The following is a 24,996-nucleotide window of genomic DNA, read 5'->3' as shown; positions in this document are numbered from 1 at the left end:
TTTGTCTTCATCTTCTAAATCTCATCCTCACTCACTACATTTCATCCCTGCTTGTTTTATTTCCACAATAAAACACTCCAAGCTTGTTCCTACAGTAACAGGTTTTCATCTGTTATTCATCTGTATGGAATGATCTGTTGCTGATGTCTCTGGCCTTTTCTTGTGATTCAGATCTTAGGTGAAACCTAAGGTTTTTATCTGTATGTACAATCCAGATTAGCCCTTCCCTATTTTATTTCTTTTATAGACTTCATCACTATCTAAAATTATTTTGTTCTATTTACATGTTTATTGCCTGTCTTCCCACAACTGAGAGCAAATGTTGTCTGACCACTGTATCTGTGAAGCTGTACTTGGTTAGTGCCTAGCACATAGTACGCATTGTAGTTTCTCAGTAAATATTTATTAAAAAGAATGACTTATAACATGGAGACCAAAGTATTCACTAAAAGTTCTGAATGGGTGAAAAACATACTATGAGTGACTGTGGCAAGTCATAATTAGCAAAACTTCAGTGGCAAGAATTCCTACATTTGGGCATAGAAAGGACTGTAAAACTTTTTCATTTGAATTTTATATTTAGCTTTCCTCTTATTAATAAAGGCTAAGGGCATAGCTTTTATTTCTGGAAATTTTAGCAAAGCAAATATAGAAGTTATATCTAGAAGCTGAAACGCTGGCAAGGTTGATTGGCAATTTATGACAAGGATAACCTTTTTAATAATGACAAAGTTAGCGAAATGTAACAGTAAGTCAATGAGCTTCAGAATAACAGCCTTTCCAAGAATCTGTAACATAATAGTAGTATGTAAATGCCAAAAGTCAAACTGTTGACTCAGTAGATGCCAAGTCAGTCTATAACTAGAAGCTATTAAATAGTTTTAAATTGCTTCTTGTGTCATAGTGATGAACATAAAATACTTCCTCTGAAAAAGTTTATATAGTGTTAAATCTACCAAGGAAATCTATTGAAGTGTACATACATGAGTGGCCAGAAATATCACATGAATGTAAAGAATGTGAAATGTTTGATATAAACCTACTTATTTAGGCTTTTAAAAAAATGATACTCACATTTTTACTCAAACAGGTTAACATTTTTCATTGCGGGTGTGTCATAGCAGAAATACGTGACTACAGGCAGTCCAGTAATATGAAATCTCCTGGTTACCAAAGTCGGCACATTCTCTTACGTCCAACAATGCAGGTAAGGATGTTTAATTAAGAAATACTATTTTAGATTTTAGTTGCGAGTTTTATTTATGGAATGTCTTCGTATGTTTGTGCACAGATTAATGAGTTTTTTAAAAATTTTTATTTCTTCTAGACTTTAATTTGTGATGTACATTCAATAACAAGTGATAACCATAAATGGACCCAGGTTAGTTGTTTTTTTTTTAATCATTCAGGTTTCTAAATCTAGCCTAACCTATCTTTCTTTGTTATTTGTACTGATTGCCTTGAAATGAGGGGAACTCTCTTACCCCTAAGAAAAATCATTTAACCCTCCAGTTCTGGCTCAGTAATATATGAGGGGACTTCAGAAAGTTTGTGGAAAATTGGAATTAAAAGAAAATGAAAAATATAAACTTCTCCATATAAGCTCTGTCAAGTTCAAGACACTTGTAAATGATATCAACCATTTAGTCCACCCCTAAAGAATTGAGGGTCTTGGGAATTAAACCGTATCAATGCAATCTTTTTTTCATTATTAACTGAAGAAAAATAGATCCTTTTTAAACATTTTTTTTTTTAAGATTAAGAAACAAAAAGAAGTCCAAAGGAGCCAAATCTGGACTGTAAGATGGATACCTGATGATTTCCCATCAAAACTTTTACAAAATTGCTCTTTTCTGATGAGAGGAATGAGCAGAAGCATTGTTGTGGTGCAGATTGAATCTGGTGAAGCTTTCCTGGGCATTTTTCTGCTGAAGCTTTGGCTAATTTTCTCAAAACACTCTTATAATAAGCACATATCATCATTCTTTGTTCCTCTAGAAAGTCAACAAGCAAAATGCCTTGAGCATCCCAGAAAACTGTTGCCATGATCTTTGCTCTTCACCTGTCGCTTTTGCTTTGACTGAACTAATTCTGCCTCTTGGTAGCCATTGCCTTGATTGTGCTTTATTGTTTTCAGGATTATACTGGAAAGAATGCTTTAGTATTTTGTTACTCCTTGTTGAAAATTTCTGTTGAAAGCTCTGCTTTTGGCAGCTGATCTGGATGTAGTGGTTTTGGCACCCAACAAGTAGAAAGTTTACTCAACTTTAATTTTTCGGTCAGAATTGTTCAAGCTGAACCAGTTTAGATGCATATAGTGTTGGCAATTGTTCTGCTGCTAATCACTGGTCCTCTTCAATTCGGTTACAAACGAAATGAATTTTTTTCCTTGTAAATTGATGTGGATGATCTGCTGCTGCAGGCTTTATCTTTAACATAGTCTTGTCTTCTTAAAACAAGTAACCTATTTGTAAACTGCTGCCTTCTTTGGGGCATTCTTCCCGTAAACTTTTCATAAAGCATCAGTGATTTCATGATTCTTCCACTCAAGCCTCACTATAAATTTGATGTGTGTTTTTACTTCAGTTTTAGCAGAATTCATGTTGCTCTGGTAGAGCTGTTTTCAAAAATGATGTCTTATCCTTCTTAGTGTTTCAAACTAGGTTCTGTTCAGACAGGTTATAACAGCTTAGTACATGTTTTATTTTGGTCCAAAAAGTTTTGAAACCTATGTATAGTTTTTTCTTAATACTCATTTCTTATAAACTTTTGTAAGACCCCTTGTATATGAGATGCTCACTTACAAAAAAGTTTTCAATTCTGTGACTATAGTGAGGAATAATTACAAAGTCTAAGAAAATATCAGTAATGGTAGTTATCTTTCTGTGTTATGTGATTATAAAGTAAGCTTCAGTTCATCAGTAACTGCTAAGTATTGTGTTTTAGTTTGGGCCATAATCTTGTCATCTACCAAAAGATGGAAAGCTATTAAAAGAATATTAGAAGACAGAAAAACTCATTGGTTACCATCAGAGTTTGCTAGGTCATCAGTTTCTTACTGTGAGGATTAGTAAAAGAGAGAATACAGTATTTATTCTGCCATTCTCATTATTAACTGTATTTTAGGCAGCCAAGTAACTGAGGGAAAATTCTTAGGAAAATTTCCAGCTAAAAGGTGCAAAAGAAATGATAGACTTAAAAAAAAAAGTTCGAAAGTTTTAATGGAGTAATGAATCTGGACAGCAGTAATTCTTGGATGTGAAAACCATTAGTTGGTAGGTTAATGGGAAATTTTACAATGCAGAAATCTAAACCCACAATAACTGGGACAGCCAGTTATTGTGTACCATTTGGCTTGATGCAAGAGACAGTATATAACAGTGGTAATAGCACCAATAAAGAACTTCCTGTCCAAAAAAAAGAGAAAGAGCCCATATTAAATCAATTCTCTAGATATAACTAGCATTTTATAGGAATTCAGTGAATAAAATAAACTCTTAAGTGACACAGCAAGGAAGCAACCAGGCAGATCTACTGACATGAGAAAGCAATTGGTCAATTCTAACAAATTCTTATTTAGCAATATTATTAATTGATTCACTTAAAAAAAATTAGTCATAGCTATCAAGATACTTCAGAGGTTATGCAAATAATAGGATTCAGTAGGCTGGGCACGGTGGCTCACGCCTGTAATCCCAGGACTTTGGGAGGCCGAGGTGGGTGAATCACGAGGTTAAGAGATCAAGACCATCCTGGTCAACATGGTAAAACCACGTCTCTACTAAAAATACAAAAAATTAGCTGGGCATGGTGGCACGTGCCTGTAATCCCAGCTACTCAGGAGGCTGAGGCAGGAGAATTGCCTGAACCCAGGAGGCGGAGGTTGCGGTGAGCCGAGATCACGGCATTGCACTCCAGCCTGGGTAACAAGAGCGAAACTCCGTCTCTAGGGAAAAAAAAAATATATAGGATTCAGTAAAGTACATTATGTGATAACAGTAAAGAGCCTGTATATACTTTGGAATTGAGTATATAGAGTTCACACAATATTAGCAGAGTCATTTTTATTCTTGTAACGTAGTTAAGCTGAATATAGAATGGGACTATTACTTTGCAGTTAACTGAAAAATGCCATAACCGTTTATGTCCCTATATTTGTGAGAGCAGAGGATTTTGTTCTGTTTACCACTTTATCCCCAACTCCTAAAAGGTGCCTAACACAGTATACGTGCTCAAATAGTTTGTTGAATAAATGAGTAGCCACTCTTACAATCTGAGCATTTCATACTCTACAAATTATAGGCATATCTCAGAGATATTATGTGTTTGATTCCAGAGCACTGCAATAAAGCAAATACTGCAATAAAGCAAGTCACATGAACTTTTTGGTTTCCTAGTGTATAAAAAGGTTACATTTACACTATGTAGTTGACATTGAACAACACAGATATAAGGGGCAGTGGCCCTTGTGCAGTCAAGAATCCACGTATAACTTTTGACTCCTCTAATACTTAACTGCTAATAGCCTCCTGGGAAGCCTTACTTGTTTTTGTGTGTTGTTTTTTGAGGCAGAGTCTCACTCTGTTACCCAGGTTGGAATGCATTGGCACAGTCTCAGCTCATTGTAACCTCTGCCTCCCAGGCTCAAGTGATCCTCCCGTCTTAGCCTCCTTAGTAGCTGGGACTATAGGTACATGCTACCATGCCTTGCTAGTTTTTTTTTGGTAGGCACAGGATTTCACCATGTTGCCCAGGATGATCTCGAACTCCTGAGCTCAGTTGATCTGCCCGCCTGGGGCTCCCAAAGTACTGGGATTACAGGTGTGAGCCACCATGCCTGGCAGTTAACATTTATTTTGTATGTTATATGTATTGTGTTCTGTATTCTTACAATTAATTACTAGAGAAAAGAAAACATTAAGAAAATCATAAGAGAAAATATATTTACTATTAATAAGTATATCATATTAAAGGTCTTCATCCTCATCATCTTCACATTGAGTAGGCTGAGGAGAAGAGGAAAGGTTCATCTTGCTGTCTCAGGAGTACAAAGAGGTAGAGAAGATGGAAGGGGAGGCAGAAGAGGCATGCACACTCGGTGTAACTTTTATTGAAAAAACTCCTGTGTAAGTGGACCTTGATAGTTCAAATCCACATTGTTCAAGAGTCAACTGTACTGTAGTCTGTTAAGGATGCCATAGCATTATGTTTAAAAAAAAAAAATCTATATGTCTTAATTTAAAGATACTTTATTGCTAAAAAAAATGCTAATGATCATCTGAACCTTCAGGGAGTCATGATCTTTTTGCTGATGGAAGGTATTGCCTGGATATTGATGACTGCTAACAGATTAGGGTCTGACAGACCGGGGCAACCGTGGCAGTTTTTAAAAATAAGACAACAGTGAAGTTTGCCCTGCTGATTGACTGTTTTTTTCCTTTCATGAAAGGGTTCTCTGTAGCATGTGATGTAATTTTACCCTGCAGTAGAACTTCTTTCAGAATTGGAGTCAGCCCTCTAAAACCCTGCTGCTGCTGTGTTGTCAACTTAAGTTTATGTAATAGTCTGAATATTATGTTGTCATTTCAGCAATGTTCACAGCCAGGAATAGATTCCATCTGAAGAAACCACTTTTGCTGGGCACGGTGGCTCAAACCTGTAATCCCAGCACTGGGAGGCGGAGGTGGGCAGGTCATGAGGCCAGGAGTTCAAGACCAGCCTGGCCAATATGGTGAAACCCCATCTCTACCAAAAATACAAATATTAGTCGGGCATTGTGGTGGGCGCCTATAATCCCAGCTACTCAGGAGGCTGAGACAGGAGAATTGCTTGAACCCAGGAGGCAGAGGTTGCCGTGGGCGGAGATCGCGCCATTGCACTCCAGCCTGGGTGACAGAGTGAGACTCTGACTCAAAAAAAAAGAAAGAAACCTTTCTGTGCTCATCCATAAGAAGCAACTGGTTATCCATTAAAGTTTGATCATGAGATTATAGCAATTCAGTCACATTTTCAGGCTCTACTTCTAATTGTAGTTCTCTTGCTAATACCACACCTGTAGTGATTTCTTGTCCTGAAGTCTTGAACCCCTCAGAGTCATCCATGAAGGTTGGAATCAGCTTCTCCCAAACTCATATTAATGTTTCTATTTCGTCCCCTTCCTGTGAATCATGCATATTCTTAGTGACATCTACAATGGCAAATCCTTTCCAGAAGGTGTTTAATTTACTTTGCCCAGATCCATCAGAGGAATCACTCTCTATGGCAGTTAACGCCTTACAAAATGTATTTTTAAATATTAAGATTTGAAAGTCGAAGTTACTCCTCTATCCATAGGCTTGCAGAGCGGATGTTGTGTTGGGATCTGTGAAAACATTAATATCCTTATATATCTCCATTGGAGCTCTTGGGTGACAAGGCCATTGTTAATAAACAGTAATATTTTGGAAATCTTTTTTTGTGAGCAGTAGGTCTCAGTAGTGGCCTTAACATAATTTGATAAACGATGTGGTACACAAATGTGCTGTCATCCAGGCTTTGTTGATCCGTTTATGGAGCACTGACAGAGTAGTAATTCTTAAAGTTTCTAGGATTCTCAGAATATTCAAACAAGCATTGGCTCCAGCTTCAAGTCACCAGCTGTATTAATCCCCAACAAGAGAATCAGCCTGTGCTTTGAAGCCAGACATTGACTTCTCTCTAGCTATGAAAATTGGATGGCATATTCTAATGTAAAGCTGTTTCATTTAATTGGAAATACTGTTGTTTAAGGTAACCACCTTCATCAGTTATCTGAGATCTTTTGGATAACTTGTTGCAGTTTGTATATCAGCACTTGCTGCTTCACCTTGCACTTTTATGTTTTGGAGACAGCTTCTACTGTTAAACCTCCTGAACCAATTTTCTGCTTCAAACTTTTTTTCTGCAGCTTCCTCACTGCTCTCACATCATAGAATTGAAGAGAGTTGGGATTTTGCTCTGGATTAGGCTTTGGTTTAAGGAAAGTTGCAAGTAGTTTGATCTTCTATCCAAACCACTAAAGCTTTCTTTGTATCAGCACTAAGGCTGTTTTGCTTTCTTACATGTTATGGATGTTCACTGGAGTAGTGCTTTTAATTTCTTTTATGAACTTTTCCTTTATATTCACAACTTGGCTAACTGGCACAATAGGCCTGACTTTCAGCCTGTTGCAGCTGTTTATAGGCCTTTCTCATTAAGCTTAATAATTTCTAGCTTTAGATTTAAAGAGAGATGTGTGAGTCTTCCTTTCACTTGAACACTAAGAGGCCATATTTTGCCTAGGAGTAAAGAGTCCTGAGAAGAAGAAGAAAGACAGGGTAGGGACGTGGCACATGGGAGTGGTGGATCAGTGAAGCTGCCAGAGAAGATACATCATTTCTTGATTGAATACACTTCAAATATCACAGATCACCATAATAGATTTAATAATAATGAAAAAGTTTGAGATACTGAAAAAATTACCAAAATGTGACACAGACACAAAATAAGTGTGTGCTGTTGGGAAAGTGGCACTGGATAGGCTTGCTCAATGCACAACTGCCACAGATCTCCAATATGTAAAAAGTGCAATATTTACAAAGCACAATAAAATGAGGTCTACCTGCATTGAATTTCCATTAGAAGTTTCTTGGCTGGCAGTGGTGGCTCACACCTGTAATCCCAGCACTTTGGGAGGCCAAGGTGAGTAGATCATCTGAGATCAGGAGTTGGAGACCAGCCTGGCCAACATGGAGAAACCTTGTCTCTACTAAAAATACAAAAAAAATTGCTGGGAGTGGTGGCGGGCTCCTGTAATTCTAGCTACTTGGGAGGCTGAGGCAGAAGAATTGGTTGAATTGGGAGGCAGAGGCTGTAGTGCGGCGAGATCATGCCATTGCATTCCAGCCTGAGTGACAGAGCGAGACTCTGTCTCCAAAAAAAAGAAAAAGTTTATTTATGTTTTCTGGTTTCTAAAGTTTATGTGCACACTAACATTGGAACTTGAAATACCATATTTTACTGTAGTCCTTATCAGAATTCCAGGGAGTATTTGTAGATTAAGTGCTATATATAATTACATATTTGAAAATCTCAAATCTGGTATTGACATATGCTCTTTCCTGCACATTTCAGGAAGACAAACTTTTGCTTGAGAGCCAGCTCATCCTAGCTACAGCTGAACCACTCTGTCTTGATCCTTCTATAGCAGTCACCTGCACTGCAAACCGACTGCTCTATAACAAGCAAAAGATGAACACTCGCCCAATGAAACGGTAATTGTCTTTGTGGAAGATTAAACCAAAAGTAGCTCTAACTTTTGCTATTTATGGTATCTTCTCCCTTCAAGGTATAGTTGCTCTGATTTTGGTGGGGAAGGGTAGAAATGGGATCTCTCTTTGTTGCCCAGGCTAGTCTTGAACTTCTGGACTCAAGCGATCCTCCAACTTTCCCTTCCCAAACAGCTGGGATTATAAGCATGACCAGCTGTACCAGCCTCTTATTTTTATTTTTTTGAAAATAGCATTTTTTTTTAAACCTTACTTCCTTTTAGTCATTGCAGTGAAAATAGGGTTTTTAATGGTCTTGTATTACATTTTCTTACATAGTATTTTGATTTTTTTTTTTAATGCTGTCTGCTTTAGATTGAACTGATGAATTTTCTGCAGTCTTTTACAGAACAAATTTTCTCTTAGGTTTATATAGCCTATTTGCCAAAAAGGTAAAGAAGCTGAAATCAAATAAGAACTGAAAGAATAATTTTTTCATTACTTTCCTAATATCAAATGATTAATCTAATTGTTGTTAATCTTACTTTTAAAGTAAGAATTTGTAATTTATTTTCGAGATTTGAGAAAATATGATTATAGTTTTAGAAGTCGATTAGTTATAAACTGATTCTAGGCACATCTATCTTTTTTCTGTTTTTGAAACAAACCAAGTTTATGCCTCCCTTGGCATCTTTTAAAAATATCCCTGCTTCAGATACTCATTCCCTGATTTTTCAGAATATTTCCTTTTCCCTACCTTCTGTGGTAAACATGAGGGGATTTTTCCCCATTAGTCACTGGGAGAACCTCTTTGAGCTCCTGAAGATAAAACCCCCTAAAATGTGGAGGCTCCCAGTGACTAGATCACCCAGGAGTTTTGAATCTCTCAGACATGTCCACACTAAGCCTCCAGCAATTCATCAGTTATGCTTGAGGTTCCCTACCCCAGCATTGGTTCCTGAGGAGGTTTGTGCTGATGGGTTTCTGCTTTAGCAAGCCATGATGCTCTGCATTTGCCTGTTGGTTTCTCCAAGTTTGGGGCATTGGTTTGTCCTGTGACCACACCATTTTTATGGATCTAAGAAAAATTGTTAATTTTTCTGTTGATTCAGCTTTTTACTTGTTAGGATGAGGTGGCAAATTCCAGAGTCTTAATGCCTGTACCCGAAACTGGAAGTTATCCCCTTCATACCCATCTTTCCATAGCTAGTCGCTTCTTATCATTCCTGTCTCAGCTCACATGTCGTTTCTTCAGACTCTTTGCCTTCCTTCCCTCTCCTTGCTCTCTTCCCTAATGTTGCCCTCCTTACCCTATACTCTCCAAAGTACTCTGTTTTTTCTCTTACTGCTTATTGGTATCTGAAATCTGAAATTATTGTATCTGTTTACTTGTGAATGTCTCCTCTCCCTCTAGACTTGATAGCTCTGTGGTAATGGGAATTTTGTTTGTCTTAACTCATTTTTATTTTGCCAGTTCCTAGGACTGTGCTTGGCATGTGGCAGTGTTCTGTAAACATGATTTGTACATATTCGGCGCTGACTAGTTTCAACTCACATATGAGTTTCTTTTATTAGTGCCATTTAGTTCAAATCTCTTAATATTATTTCAGGTGTTTCAAGAGGTATTCCAGATCCTCTCTGAATCGGCAGCAGGATCTATCTCATTGTCCACCTCCTCCTCAGCTGAGGTTACTTGATTTCTTACAAAAAAGAAAGGAAAGAAAAGCAGGTCAGCATTATGACCTCAAAATTTCTAAAGCAGGAAATGTAAGTATATATTTTTTAAATGAAGGTTATTATGCCAAAAGCCTGTCTTATTTCAAGTTTTCCATTTCTACTGTTTTTAATTTTTCAGTGTGTAGATATGTGGAAACGGAGTCCCTGTAATTTGGCCATACCTTCTGAAGTAGATGTAAGTCAGTTCATGAATTGCTTTTTTCATATAAAGTTCCTCAGTTTTGCCATTTGGTCGCTTATACTTTGAGAAAACTACAGAAAACTGATTTCTTTTAAAAACAGTGATTTAGATGATATTGTAAAAAAAATTTTTTTAACTATATGATTTATTTCAAAAAACATTGAAAAATGGTTTTTAGAAGCTGTGTATTATTCTTTTTTCACGTTAAGTTGAAAGAACATAACCCCTTAATATAGTCGTGTTTGGAGCGGGAATGGCAAACAAAACAATTTAAAAATGTGGAAAAATATAATGTATCTTACATAATCACATGAAATCTTTTTTTCATATTTCTTCATAATTTCCTAATAGTGCTTGTTTCCTCAAAGTGGTTAATTTTTTAGTAGTATTCAGTAATACTACTCAAAAAAAATAATAAAGATTAATAATACTAGAGAAGTGACCAAGATTATGAACATTTCTGCTGTATTCTTTATTGATCCATAATGTGCATGAATTATAAATGGCTTGAAGACAGAAAAGGGATATGTTGATGAATGATCCTATGTTTTTCCTTCTCCTGTGTTTTTTATATGCACTCAACTCTTTACACTTGTTATTTTCAGATCTGTTCTTCTGTTGCATCCTTTCCATGCTAGCACATGCATTATTCTTACTATTTGTGATTAAAAAAAAAGAAATTGTGCAAAGCACAATAGACTGTATATACAACTCAAAGAAGTAAGCCATATTATCTTTTGGTAGCTTATGCACTGTTCTTCAAGGAACATGGCCTGAGAATAGAATTTCATTGTAAACACAGAAGAGTGGAATTTAGCTTTGGAGGGCAAGCTGGAGTACTTCCCAAACTTTAATGTCCTTACAGAACACCTGGAGAGCTTGTTAAACTGTAGTTTGCTACCCAGCAAGTCTGGTCTGAGTCCTAAGATACAGTTCTACAAGCTCCTAGGTTATCTGATGCTGGGGTCCATGGACCACAGATTGAATAGCAGTGCCCTAGAACAAAGCTTCTCAGTCTAGCTCAGTCAGAAGAATACCTAGGGTATCAGTTAAGCATAGAGATTTCAAGCCCTATTCAAGATCTACTTACATCGGATTTCTAAGGGACAGACATGAAAATCTGTATTTTTAATAGGTGCCCCAGGTGAGTCTAAGTTACTGTTAATATCATGGTTGCCAGTAAGTTAATATTTGACTCTCACAGATGCCTAGGACATATACAGAATATATGGCCCAAGTCTGACTAGAAAGTGGAAACGGGTCAAAAACTTTTATCAGCTTTTAATATTTTACCTTCCCTAGACTCCCTTAGTTTGGTGTTTTAAACTACTTAAGCGTAAGTAGTTGATATCAGTGATTTAAGAATTCTTGCACTAACAAGTATAGTGAGTGAATTGTCAAGTAACTTAGTTTCTTCTCTTTGGTCAGAATACTGATTCTATTTTATCTGATATGGATTCTATTTTATGTGATATTTCTTGATTTGATTGTTTAGGTGGAGAAATATGCTAAAGTGGAAAAGTCTATCAAATCTGATGACTCACAGCCAACAGTCTGGCCAGCCCATGTAAGTAATCATTGCCAGCCTGTGTTTCTAATGATGCCGTTTCTAATCTGGCCTCTGAATTTACTAAACATAAAATGCAATTGCCATTAGCTTGGGACTTTTTTCTTTTTTAAGTAATTTTCTGGGAGTTCAGTGAATTACAAGAAGAAACAACTATTTTGTTTACCAAAGTACACTTTGCATTTTAAAGAGCAATTTTCTTTTTTTGAGATGGAGTTTGGCCTTTATCACCCAGGCTGGAGTGCAATAGCATCATCTCAGCTCACTGCAATCTCTGCCTCCCAGGTTCAAGTGATTCTCCTGCCCCAGCCTCCTGATTAGCTGGGATTACAGGCGCCTGCCACCACGCCCGGCTAATTTTTGTATTTTTAGTAAAGACAGAGTTTCGCCACATTGGCCAAGCTGGTCTCAAACTCCCTATCTCAGGTGATCCACCTGCCTTGGCCTTCCAAAGTGTTGGGATTATAGGCCACTATGGCTGGCCTTAAAGAGCAATTTTAATGAAGAACTTCATTTTTACTTTTGGTTTGCATATTGGTAGTTCTGATTTGTTTTGTTTCAAATTAATAAATTCTTCTAAGGATCCCTTTTAACAAAAGTATTCCTCATAAGTTTTCCTGATTGCAATAATAATGTCTTTAAAAAAGAGAAATAGGTATAATATTTACATTAGGTGAACCCTAGGAGTGAGGTGACGAGAGATGTTTTTTGTGTGTGATAGCAAAAGCAGACAAATAGAAACAGATCTGCTTTTGAAAGTTCTATCCTTTTAATATTATTTAATATTTGCAATTCATATGTCTAGTATGAAATTCTACTCTATTAAGTTTGATTAACTAAACATGCCATTGGAACTCTCATTCCCAAAGTACCATGTAAAAAAGAATTTTGTACTGCCCTCCTGAGTACAGACAGGCAGGGCAGCATGAGGATCAGGGGGTGCAAGCTGAGATACAGACTGCTAACTCCCTGTGTGAACCTAGGCTAGTCATTGAACCTCTCTTTGCTTAATTCCTTGACTTCTGATATAGTGATAATAACAGTGCCAACCAGAAGAATATGATGAAGCTTACTTGAGGCAGTCCCTGTAGAGTGCTGAGAACAGTGTTCAATAAGTGTTCATTGCCATGATTTCCAATATGTATATTAGTATGTCTCATAATATATTTAATGATGTGTTAATATTGTTACATGCATGTACATACTTCATAGTATATGTTAATGCTTTATTAAATGCATACTGAGTGCCCATATAGTTTTTAAGAACCATGCTGTGCTTTATTCTCGTGGGCAGTCTTAAACATCTTTGTAAGCTAAGTGTTGTGTGTCTCCTATTGTCAGATACATGTTAATGTGTCATTTATTTCTGATTTTTACTAATTCTTATTGCCTACTTGCTTGTGAAGGTATTTATTTGGGGTGATATGTCTTTTTCAGGATGTAAAAGATGATTATATATTTGAATGTGAAGCTGGCACTCAGTATCAGAAAACAAAGCTGACCATCTTGCAGTCACTTGGAGATCCACTTTACTATGGTAAAATACAACCATTTAAAGCAGATGAAGAAAGTGATAGCCAGATGTCTCCATCACAGTGAGTTCGGTTAAATACAAGTAACTGAAAAAAAAATAAGGCACCAAGAATTTTATCGAGTAACTAACTACTGATGAACCATTAATCAATAAAAATTTCTCTTTGGGAATTCACTTACTAGTTAAATATAACAATTAGATTTGGCAGTAGACCTAAGTAAACTTAAATCATAATTACCATATTGCTCATAAATCATAATTACCATATTGCTCAAGAGTTATTAAAAATAAGTTTTTTAGGCCGGATGTCGTGGTTCGTGCCTGTAATCCCAGCACTTTGGGAGGCTGAGGCAGGCGGATCACAGGGTCAGGAGATCGAGAACATCCTGGCTAACATGGTGAAACCCCATCTCTACTAAAAATACAAAATTAGCTGGTTGTGGTGGCGCGGGCCCATAATCCTAGCTACTTGGGAGGCTGAGGCAGGAGAATAGTTTGAACCAGGGAGTTGGAGGTTGCAGTGAGCTGAGATCACATCATTGCACTCCAGCCTGGTGACAGAGCAAGACTTCGTCTCAAAAAAATATTAATAATAATATATATTTTTAAAACCACCTGTGTTTATTTTTATGCTTGTTTTGAAGGCTATTCCTGTGATATCCTTCTTTATATATTTATCGCACTTAAGACTTTAACCTGTCTGTGAACCTGAAGTGTTTGGGCAATGGTATGTTTAAATAGGAAGCAAGTTTACTATAAATGTAAAAAGATACTTGGTATTTTGGCACTGCATGTAAGGACACAGACTCAATGCTTAATGTAGTTATTGGCCCTACATGTTAATATACATACATATATATATGTATGTGTATATGTGTGTGTGTATATGTGTGTGTGTGTGTGTGTGTGTGTATATATATATGTATGTGCATATATATATATGGAGAGAGAGAGAGAGAAATGATCTTCCAAAATGTATGAACTACATATATTTGGTACTAATAGTATTTAATTTTATTTTAATTGTTTTTGTTTTTTTAAACCAAACTGATGCTGTTTTGAAAAAAAGGGGAAAAAAAAACTCAGCAGAAAAGGTCGGGGCCAGGTCTACGTTAAGTGTAAAGCCTTTACTTACACAAAATACTCATTGAAACTACAGTAGAAAGGTAGATTTTTAAAGAGCAACCCCACCAATATTTAGGTAAAAGTCAATGAGAGGAAATAGCAGGGAATCCTCAACTTATTTTTTCACATGACCAGTTTTTATTATAAAAGGATTGAATATTTTGATTATATACTTTTTTTAAAGTTATATACATCACAGTAGTTTATTTCTGAATATTCAGCTTGCATTTTTAAGGAAGCCATTTTTTTCCTTTATTTTTATTTTAGATTTAGGGGTTATGTGTGCAGGTTTGTTTCAGGGGTATGTTGCATGATGCTAAGGTGTGGGTGTCTGTTGAGCCCATCACTCAGGTAGTGAATATAGTACCCAATATTGATTACTTATATTTATAAAAATCTTTCACTTAAAGACGATATACATTGGCCATTTTAAATTTATTAACTTTTATAGAAAACAAGGGTGATATATGTTATGTCATGAAAAAATTGGTCTATAAAGCCAAGTGACTAATTTGTTTGACAGGAAGAAAATTGAATTTTTTACCTTTACATCAGAGTAGCTGCATGATTTATTATCTTCCAGTCATTCTTCCATACTCATAAAGTATTTAATAAATTATGAAGTCAAAGTTTGAGCTGCATTAACTAAGTTTTTTTTACATTTTATATTTCAGCTCTTCCACAGATGATCATTCAAATTGGTAATTAAAAAATAAACTATTTTAATCTGTTAAGAGATTATATCAATGTCAAACTCTTTAAAAAGACTTGCTAAAGTTATTTTATTCGAATTGGAGATAAATATGTATACCTTGTTTGAAATATATTCTAAGGATCTGTTATGTAGACATTAATAGTAACTTCTAAAATTGCAGGTTAAAGTGAGAGGAAGGCCAAAGACCTTTGCACATGGTAGTTCAGTGATTTCCCTGTAGGGCCAATAGTTGTAAGGGTATATAGCACTGTAACTTTCAGCCCAAATTATGTTTTAATAAATAAATTTTGTGCCAAAAGAAAGTCCCTTAATTATATCAACCAAGTTATTCACATTATTTCATAATGCATGCAAAACTTAGTCATTGTTTTATATGTTTAAATGCAATACAGTTTTTTCCACATCTTGATAGATTTAACACCAGTTTATATTACTGTGACTAAAACATGGAAGATTTCAAAAGTAATCCCAAAGCTCCTTAAGACAACTTTTACCTAATTCTTTTCTCTCCTTTTTTTTCCCTTAAACATTTTAGGTTCATTATTGGCTCAAAGACTGATGCTGAGAGGTAAAAATACTTGCATCTGTATTTTTGGTCAGGATGGATATGAAAAATATTTTGCATCTGTATTTTTGGTCAGGATGGATATGAAAAATTTTTCACCCTTATAGGTTAGAGAATACTTCACTAAGAGTTAAAAACTTTGATATATGGTTATGTATTAACCATATATACAATATTTATGGGCCCCTTGTAAAATTAGGGCATTGGACAGTAAAATCTCTAAGGTCCTTTCCAAATTTAAAACCTTATTGATTCTGGAAAAATGTTTAAAAGCTTATGATACACCAAACTATTAAGATTGGTTCTTTTTGTGGGATGAGATTTTGGGGGGAATTAAATGCATTTTTCCAATGCATTATAATACCTAAGATGTTTTTTTCATATAATTAAAGAAACAAAAAAAAATGTTTAAAATATAGTTTTGTTTTAAATAAGAAAACTTAGATACACTTACTGTAGCTAAGGAAGATGATTTCTAGATAGTACTTTAATCAGAATCTAAGAAGGGAAGTGAATATTTTCTTTGGCTGCTTATTACTTAAGTAATCCCTGCAATTTCTGTATTATAAATAAGATATTGAAAGTATATCTTTAGATTGTTATTTAGCAAAATGTTTTAGACAATTTTTCCTTGAACAGATTAAAATTATGTACTTTTAACACGAAGACAAATTGCCTGATTTTAATTTATATGTCAATTTTGACAGAACCTTTTTTTCTCCATTATTATTCTTTCCTATAAAATAAATTTCTGTTTAAAACTGGTTATCCAATCTTTACCTGTTTTCTCTTGATATTTTAGGGTAGTCAACCAGTACCAAGAATTAGTCCAGAATGAAGCTAAATGTCCGGTCAAGATGTCACACAGCTCCAGTGGCTCAGCCAGCCTGAGTCAGGTTTCTCCAGCGAAAGAAACAGAAGTGTGTTTCATTAATGTTACTTCTTTGGCCCAGTTGTTTCACAAGTAATCCGAGAAATGTTAAGAATCGTTTTTTGAGGCCGGGCGCGGTGGCTCACACATGTAATCCCAGCACTTTGGGAAGCTGAGGCGGGTGGATCACCTGAGGTTAGGAGTTTGAGAGCAGCCTGAACAATATGGTCAAACCCCATCTCTACTAAAAATATGAAAATTAGCTGGGCATGGTGGCACGCACTTGTAATCCCAGCTATTCAGGAGGCTGAGACAGGAGAATCTCTTGTCCCCCAGAGGTGAAGGTTGCAGTGAGCCGAGATTGCACCACTGTACTCCAGCCTGGGCGATAGAGCGAGACTCTGTCTCAAAAAAATGATCATTTTTTGAGGAGTGGAGGTACTGTTTAGTTTTGTTTTTACTTTTGCCTTTTTTTTAAATTTAACTGTAATATAATTTTTAAATGTACACAAAGATAAAAGAAAAATTATAACGAATACCTGTGTTCTAGTTATTTGACTTTAACAGCTGTTACTTTTCCTTTGATAGGCATGGAAGGGTGGAAGCTTTGTTTTCATCTTACTCCTCTGCCATTCTCCCTAAAACTCTTTCTTCCCACCCCATTACTCAGAAATCTTTTCCCCATTCTTTATGTGTACTGTAATATATTTCATGGGTCTTTGTGTGAAATTTCCTCTGTAATACATGTAGTATTCAATCTAACTACTAAGAGCACTTCGCAGAGTTAAAAATTGTGTTTTTATCTGAGGTTTATAGCAGTATTTATTTTAACAAGTATGCTTAATGTCACTGTCTTTCAGCAAACTGAAACCGTGTCAGTTCAGTCTTCAGTATTGGGGAAGGGTGTAAAACATCGACCCCCACCAATCAAACTTCCCTCAAGCTCAGGAAATAGTTCCTCAGGTATTACATTTCTTAGTTTTCTACAGTCTAGAATAAGAAACATTATATAATCATAATCTCTTTTTAAAACTTTGCCCCCATTTTGATTTCTACAGTTCACAGAATTTTGAATTGTAAATTTAGAAAATAACTTTTATGTTCTTCTAGGTAACTATTTTACACCACAACAGACAAGCAGCTTTCTCAAATCTCCAACTCCTCCTCCTTCTTCTAAACCATCAAGTATTCCTCGGAAATCATCTGTGGATCTCAATCAAGTTAGCATGCTTTCTCCAGCTGCCCTATCACCTGCCAGCTCATCACAAAGTGAGTCATAACTAATTCTTCATTAAATCTTCATAAGCTTTTGCATTAGTGTTTCTTAAGACAGCTTTTTTCAACCTGTGAAGCAGTGATATCTGAATGTACTGTGTACCCAAAATGTATAAGTTGCTAGAAGCTGCAGGCAGAGCTCTTGTTGATTGTATGTATTATGTCTCTATTGTAATTGTACTTGTTTTTCTGTATATATGTATGCATTCTGCGTATACCTTTCTTATAGACTTGCAACCTACACATCTCCTTAAAAAAATAATCTAGTAGTTACATGTGGCAATAAGATTTCAAAATATTTTTTATTCCAGTGTACCCTAGGAATATTTTACATATTTATGTAAATTGTGTGGCTGATATGAAAAAAAATGTCATAATAGTTGTTGCTGCAGGTCCTATCTTTGTATATGTAAGAAGTCAACTAGTTCCAAGGTGGTGATACAATAAACTGAAAAACAATATTTCAACAACACTCCTACACTCTTTTATAAATTGTTGTCAGTTACTAAAATGTTATGATCATGAAGCATTATTCTGAAGATACTGAAATGTGATTTTTACTACTGAATACTTTTTTTTAACATCAAGAAGAGTTTTACAAGAATGCTAGCATTAGTTTGGGAGAATTTCTTCAAATTAGTAAATATCTGAAAGGTACCAATTTGGGGAAAAGAGTCATTTCAGTTTTTTAGATTTTTTGTAGATAGCTAATATATGCTGAAAGTTTTAGTACACTGCACAGTGATAGGGTGGTCTTCGCATTAGATATAAACATCTTTATCTTGATAGCTCAAAAGGTGTAATTTTTCTGCCTTCTTGTTTTGCACAAAGAAAAATATATAAATTTTCTGAAAGTCTTATTCACACTTCTTATGTTGTGGGTATGGATTATGGTAATCTACTGCACACAGTTGTTACTTTAAGTAAGGGTTGAGTGACAGCTTCTGGACATTCACATTTCTTTCCTTTCTTTCTGCAGGACATGAAAGCTAAAAAAGAAAACACCTCAAGAGCTTTTGGTTTTACTTTTTTGGTTTTTGTTTTTTGTTTTTGTTTTTTTAAAAAATTGATAAACTGTGCATACTTCATTCACAACAGATTTTCTATACATTCTACATTTAAACAGAAGTACACAGTTACTGTTAAAGATGCAGTATTATCTATCAGATATTTGCTTTATTACTGTTTTTTATAAATTTGTTTGTCAGGATAAACTTGATGTGTTAGGAATTAAACATGTATATTTAGGTGCCAAATATGATTGTTAACCATATGTAACTTATTAAATATGTTCACAGTTTATCTCAGACTTTTACACTAAAGAAGCAATATTTTTAAATGAAGTCTTGAATTAATGAAATAGTAAATAACAAATTAATTTGAATTCCTTTTGAACTTTTTAGGCCAAGGGCAGCATGTAGGAAACTAACTTTTAAATGGGTATTGTGGTAGAATATAACTGTATATTTATACTGTTACTGCAATGGCATCTCTAATGGGATTTTTAGGTGATATACTGCATCCTTAATTGTAATTGAGTGTAGCAACACTCATGTATCATGTGTAGAAATTAACACTTGCAGTTAACTGCTTTAAAAAAAAAAAAAACTAGAACAAATTGTCAGTGCTAAGTAAGATTCCATTAACCTTATTTTAAAAGGACTGGCCATTTATAACAAACTAGCAATTTTTATTTTTCTCAATGAGCAGGATCTGGAACTCCTAAGCCATCTACTCCTACACCAACCCCTTCATCGACCCCACACCCTCCTGATGCTCAGAGCTCAACTCCTAGTACCCCTTCAGCCACCCCTACTCCCCAAGATTCAGGCTTCACCCCTCAGCCCACTTTGTTAACTCAGTTTGCTCAGCAGCAAAGGTCTCTGAGCCAGGCAATGCCTGTAACAACCATTCCTCTTTCCACCATGGTAACATCTATAACTCCAGGAACCACGGCCACCCAGGTCATGGCAAACTCTGCTGGACTTAACTTCATCAATGTAGTGAGCTCTGTTTGGTAAGTTTGCATTGATGTCCTGATTTTTTTTTTTTAAAGAATAGTTTTACCAATCTAAATTCTTAATTTTTGAAATTAAGAACAAACTGCATATTACTCAGACTGAACAGGAATAGTTTAGATATGGACAGAAGCTGCCTGACATGTATGTTTTAATTTTAAATAATACATTTGTTAACTGCACAAAGATGATACCTCATCTTGTTTTTGTTTTTTGGTACTTCATCTTGATAGCAGCTTAGAATTTCCTGTTTATCCTCTGCATTACCATCTCTGAAATTTAAGACAAATAAATAACTAGTTGTGTTTGCTTAGTAGTATGTTTTTTAATCTGAGGAATTATGTGGCTGATTTTTTTTTCCTTTTACAGTGAAATTTAATGCTTTGTCTTATTCTCCTGCAGTGGAGCCCAGGCTTTGATGAGTGGTTCAAACCCCATGCTGGGCTGTAACACTGGTGCCATAACTCCTGCAGGAATAAACCTGAGCGGCCTTCTACCCTCAGGAGGTCTGCTACCAAATGCATTGCCCAGTGCAATGCAGGCAGCTTCTCAAGCAGGTCAGAATGTTGGAAATAACCTCTAAAAAAATTAAAGTATATGCTAAAGTAAAAATGTAATTTTAAGAGTAATGCTAAAGGCATTTAATGTCATTATTTCATGAAGTATTATATCACAGGTATTTCATTTCAAAAGCCTTTAAAGTTCTGATATTTGATTTAAAAGCCATCTAGCAATCAACTTCTATGGAAAACTTGGTAAGCCTTTGAGTCTGTACACATCTTTCTTTTACTTTCCAAATAACAAAATCAATTTTGGTAGCCTTATTGTCATTGTAGTTATATTCCAGGGAAAATAACTGTATTTTGAAAATATACATTGTGCACAAGAGGCAACTGCATTGCAGTTAAGAGCCTGGATTCTGGAGCCAAACTACCTCAACCTGAATCCCAGTTGTGCAACTTAATTTGTGTAATCTTGAGAAAGTTACCTTTGTGTCTAATTTTCCTTATAAGTAAAATGGGAATAGCAATAATAACTTATAGTCATGAGGATTAAATGAAATATAATACAGATTATGTGCTTAAACTGTGCCTGAGACATAATAAGCGTTCTTTTATTTAGGAGTAGTTATTACCTGTACAGAACAGTTATAATAACTTGTGCTTATTTTTTTGATGCTCTTTAAAAGAATGTATTATAATATCTTGAAACAATTCAGTTTCTACTGAGGAAACATTTAATAGAAAAAACAATCTAGAAAAACTTACTAGAAACTTTCTGTGACTTATGAGAAAGAGAACCCAGAGAATATAATTAAACACGTTAACATGTCGCTGTAATTTCCTAATTCTAGCTAGTGTTCTTATTTTAGTAAGCATAAATGTGTTTTAGTGGCAAAAGTCCTGGAAATGGAATCACATCTTGAGTTTAGGATATTTGTGTGTAATTACCAGTTGTACCGGTTACACGTGGCTTCAGTTGCTAAATTGGGGCTTTACAGAAGTCACTACATTTTTCTCCTTTAGCCTCAGTTCAGTTCACTCTAAAGTGGGAATAAAAATATCTTCAGTTGGTACTTAAGAGAAATAAATTAAGTATGAAAGTGCCGAAAGCTAGAAAGCATTATACAGATGTCATCCACTTTTAAAAGGGAGTTAAGCCATTTTTTTAAATGAGAATTTTTCCAGAAAGGGATATTTTTGCCAAATTTCATTCTGATTATACTTTTTGGTTTCTTATACAAGGCTTCGCTAGTATTACATGTGCATTTCTTGCCTCAAATTGTTTTTGAAAATGATCTGATAGAGAACTAGATACATGTTTAAATAGTGTTCAGATTGGTATATTTTGTTAGTAAGCAAAATATATACATACCTTGAGACCAAGGTAAGCAAACTACAGCACACAGCCTAAGCTAAGAATGGTTACTACATTTTTAAAAGGATTGTAAAAAGAAGATGTATCAAAGGTCATTTGTGCTCACAAAGCCTACATTGTGGCCCTTTACTGAAAAAGTTTGTCACCACCAGCTTTAAGCTATGCTCTATGTTATGTTACATAACAGATTTTTTTAGGAATAAGTTCAGAATTAACAGAGCACTGTCTCCTAACTCGCAGTTTTGATCCTTATACACAAATTGCAACATTCTTTAGCATTCTGATTAGCATTTGTAGTCCAAAAAAATAGCATACAGCACACCAGTTCTTAGAGATAGGATTATTATAGTGTACTATGTAGCACTGAGAAATGTAAATAGATGCCAGTACCTGGAATATATTTGCACAATAGTGCTAGTTTTATTATACCCATGGTGTTCACATAATTCTTGATGACTCTGTTCAGCCAACAGAAGAATGAAAAAGAAGTCTCAGTTTCTGAAATAGAGAATATAATGTACATCTGGTGCTTCACAATTTTGAATAAAATCTCAGGATTGATAAATATTGAAAAAAAATTTTATTGTTTTTAAGATATTTTTGAAGTATGGAAAATAAGCATATCTGTGCAGAAAGTACATAAGATTATTATATATACTAAAGTATAAATTATTTTCATGTGTAATAAACCTTCAATTCTGTTATAACCATGCATTTTATTTAACAGGTGTTCCATTTGGTTTAAAAAATACTTCAAGTCTCAGGCCCTTAAATCTACTCCAGGTAAACCTGAAATACTGCTTTTGATTAAATTTTTTATACATTGACTTTTTTTCTAAACAATGTGTATATGTATCAGCACTTGAAATTCTGAGGTCTATTTAGAATCTTCTAAGGGTGTGGTTATTATTGCTACCTTTGTATGATCAAGTGGATAAAAAAGAATCAGTATCCTATATACCACGCTTTGGCTCCAGTAGCCCTGCCTAATTATGAACTAGCTGTGCTAGTGGGGAGAATTTACACCTACCAGGGAGGATGTTTGCCTACAATAATAGTAGTGGGTATATTTAGAAAATAACTGCTTTCCCAACAGATATTTTATGTGTACATATATGTAATACTGTTTTTTGTGCTTGAAGGAGATTTTAAAAATAGGTATGTGGCTCACAACTATAATCCCAGCACTTTGGGAGGCCCAGGTGGGTGGATTGCTTGAGCTCAGGAGTTCAAGACTAGCCTGGGCAATATGGTAAAACCCATCACTACAAAAAATTAGCCAGGCATGCACCTGTAATCCCAGATCCTCGAGAGGCTGAGGTGACAGGATCACTTGAGCCCAGGAAATCGAGGCTGCAGTGAGCTGACATTGTGTCACTGCATTCCAGCCTGTGCAGCAGAGTGAGTCCTGTCTCAAAGGAAAAAAAAAGGGGGGAGTGAATTTACAACATTCCTGGTCTTATGCCAGGTCCTCTAATTTAAAGAAGGAGTAAGCTATTAGTGTAGTAGTTTGGCAAATAGATAGACATGAATATAAAGATCTGTATATATGACGTAGCAGCGCTATGGATTGATGGGAAATGACAATAAAAGATCAGCCACCCTGGCACTCAGAAATAACAGATTGGGAAATTCTCATTAGAGCTAAAATTTAAAACTTATTGCTTATACACAATGCATGTGTTTGCAGACAGTAATTGCATAACAATGTCTTATAATATGGACAAGCCCACAAATTGCATTTGTTTAGCCTACCTTCCGGCATATTGCTTGTGAAATTTTCTTAGAGATCAGTGTCAATGTTAACAGGAATGGAAATCCTTTAGTTTGTTGTATTTTTCTATATTTATTATGTACTGATTGAGGATGGAACATTTGACCTATGCTATGTCCACATTTACCTAATGAGCTGTGATGGATATAGATAGATACTTTGACCCAAGGATTTTTTTTTTTTTTTTTAATATGCTATACAGGCCTAAGAGTTCTATATTTGGTATTTTTTTGGACAAGGACCTCAAAGTGGTCCATATATAAACCCCTATAGCTTAAAATGGAAAAACTTATTTGTTTTTTGGTATATTTGAAAAGTATTGTTTTTCTTTTTAACCTGGAGTTTTATGAGTGCTTCTTAAAAAATTCTTTTTTAAATTTGAATTAATTACATTCAAATTACATTTCCATTTTAAGCTATAGGGGTTTATATATGGACCACTTTGAGGTCCTTGTCCAAAAAAATACCAAATATAGAACTCTTAGGTCTGTATAGTAAAAAAAAAAAAAAAAAAAATCCCTGGGTCAAAGTATCTACCTATATCCGTCACAGCTCATCATTAGGTAAATTTGGACATAGCATAGGTCAAATGTTCCATCCTCAATCAGTATATAATAAATGTAGAAAAATATAATAAACTAAAGGATTTCCATTCCTGTTAACACTGAGACTGATCTCTAAGAAAATTTCAACAATTTAGATGTCCATATTTATTTTGAAGACCCCTACTTTCTCTGTCATGACATAGAAAGTAGGGGTCTTCAAAATAAATATGGACATCTAAATGCACTTTTTCAGCTTTGAGATTCTTCACTGTGTTATATAAAAGGTGGTGTGTAATTTTGTGTTTTTGGCAAAACTAGAACAAATTAGTGGGGGGTAGCTTTTTGTAATATACATTTCTGATTCATAAGCTGCTTGTTTGTACTTTATAGTGTATTTAATGCTCTTTCGTATTAATGTATAAAAAGAGCGAAATAAAAAGTAGCCTTTGAATTGGGATAGCTAACTACTAACTTGAAGCAGAAAGATTTATGTTTAAGAGTATTAACATACTTGGGAACCCAAATAGGACTTAAAAATTGCCTCTAAATATATCTTTTTTTTAAAGGCAGCCAACTTGTTTTTTGTTCACCTGTTTCCTCAATAACTAAAAGAATGACAAATAGCAAATGATCCAAAAATATTTGTAGAATTAAATTTAAATATTTGGTATAAAATAATGTGAAATTGGTTAATTTTTGTTTAAATTCTTAATAGCTTCCAGGTGGTTCACTTATTTTTAACACTCTGCAGCAGCAGCAACAGCAGCTTTCTCAGTTTACACCACAGCAACCTCAGCAGCCCACAACTTCTAGTCAACAGCCAGGGGAGCAGGTATGAGTTTTCTAGTCTTCTATATGCTTTTACATCAAATTTGTAACATTTTCTGGTATATTTCAAGCATACTTCACGTGCTTTGTTAGTGTAAACATTTCCTGTACTGTTTTTA

The 24,996-nt window shown here is 35.1% G+C and overlaps 1 protein-coding gene across 24 annotated transcripts in view; it reads left to right on the top strand.

Moving 5' to 3' along the window:
- The window catches only part of SUPT20H (SPT20 homolog, SAGA complex component), a 49,450-nt gene that overhangs the window by 16,695 nt on the left and 7,759 nt on the right, over window positions 1–24,996 (top strand). For 19 of the 24 annotated variants that reach the window (XM_032294503.1, XM_032294500.1, XM_032294506.1 and 16 more), the window contains 16 exons: window positions 1,091–1,207; window positions 1,328–1,381; window positions 8,131–8,270; window positions 9,875–10,031; window positions 10,120–10,176; window positions 11,678–11,749; window positions 13,187–13,344; window positions 15,083–15,109; window positions 15,659–15,691; window positions 16,491–16,608; window positions 17,420–17,522; window positions 17,670–17,828; window positions 19,782–19,851; window positions 20,255–20,409; window positions 22,458–22,513; window positions 24,765–24,881. In XM_032294503.1, coding sequence (XP_032150394.1) covers window positions 1,091–1,207; window positions 1,328–1,381; window positions 8,131–8,270; window positions 9,875–10,031; window positions 10,120–10,176; window positions 11,678–11,749; window positions 13,187–13,344; window positions 15,083–15,109; window positions 15,659–15,691; window positions 16,491–16,608; window positions 17,420–17,522; window positions 17,670–17,828; window positions 19,782–19,851; window positions 20,255–20,409; window positions 22,458–22,513; window positions 24,765–24,881 — 1,593 coding nt within the window. Of the gene's footprint in view, window positions 1–1,090; window positions 1,208–1,327; window positions 1,382–8,130; window positions 8,271–9,874; window positions 10,032–10,119; window positions 10,177–11,677; window positions 11,750–13,186; window positions 13,345–15,082; window positions 15,110–15,658; window positions 15,692–16,490; window positions 16,609–17,419; window positions 17,523–17,669; window positions 17,829–19,544; window positions 19,852–20,254; window positions 20,410–22,457; window positions 22,514–24,764; window positions 24,882–24,996 lie in introns of all 24 variants that reach the window. The other 5 variants (XM_032294502.1, XM_032294485.1, XM_032294504.1 and 2 more) reach the window with 3 other exon arrangements.

Source organism: Sapajus apella, unplaced genomic scaffold (assembly GCF_009761245.1).
Source record: "Sapajus apella isolate SASKATOON/1434 unplaced genomic scaffold, GSC_monkey_1.0 scaffold32, whole genome shotgun sequence".
Taxonomy (NCBI): domain Eukaryota; kingdom Metazoa; phylum Chordata; class Mammalia; order Primates; family Cebidae; genus Sapajus; species Sapajus apella.
This window is presented reverse-complemented; position numbering and strand designations above follow the sequence as displayed.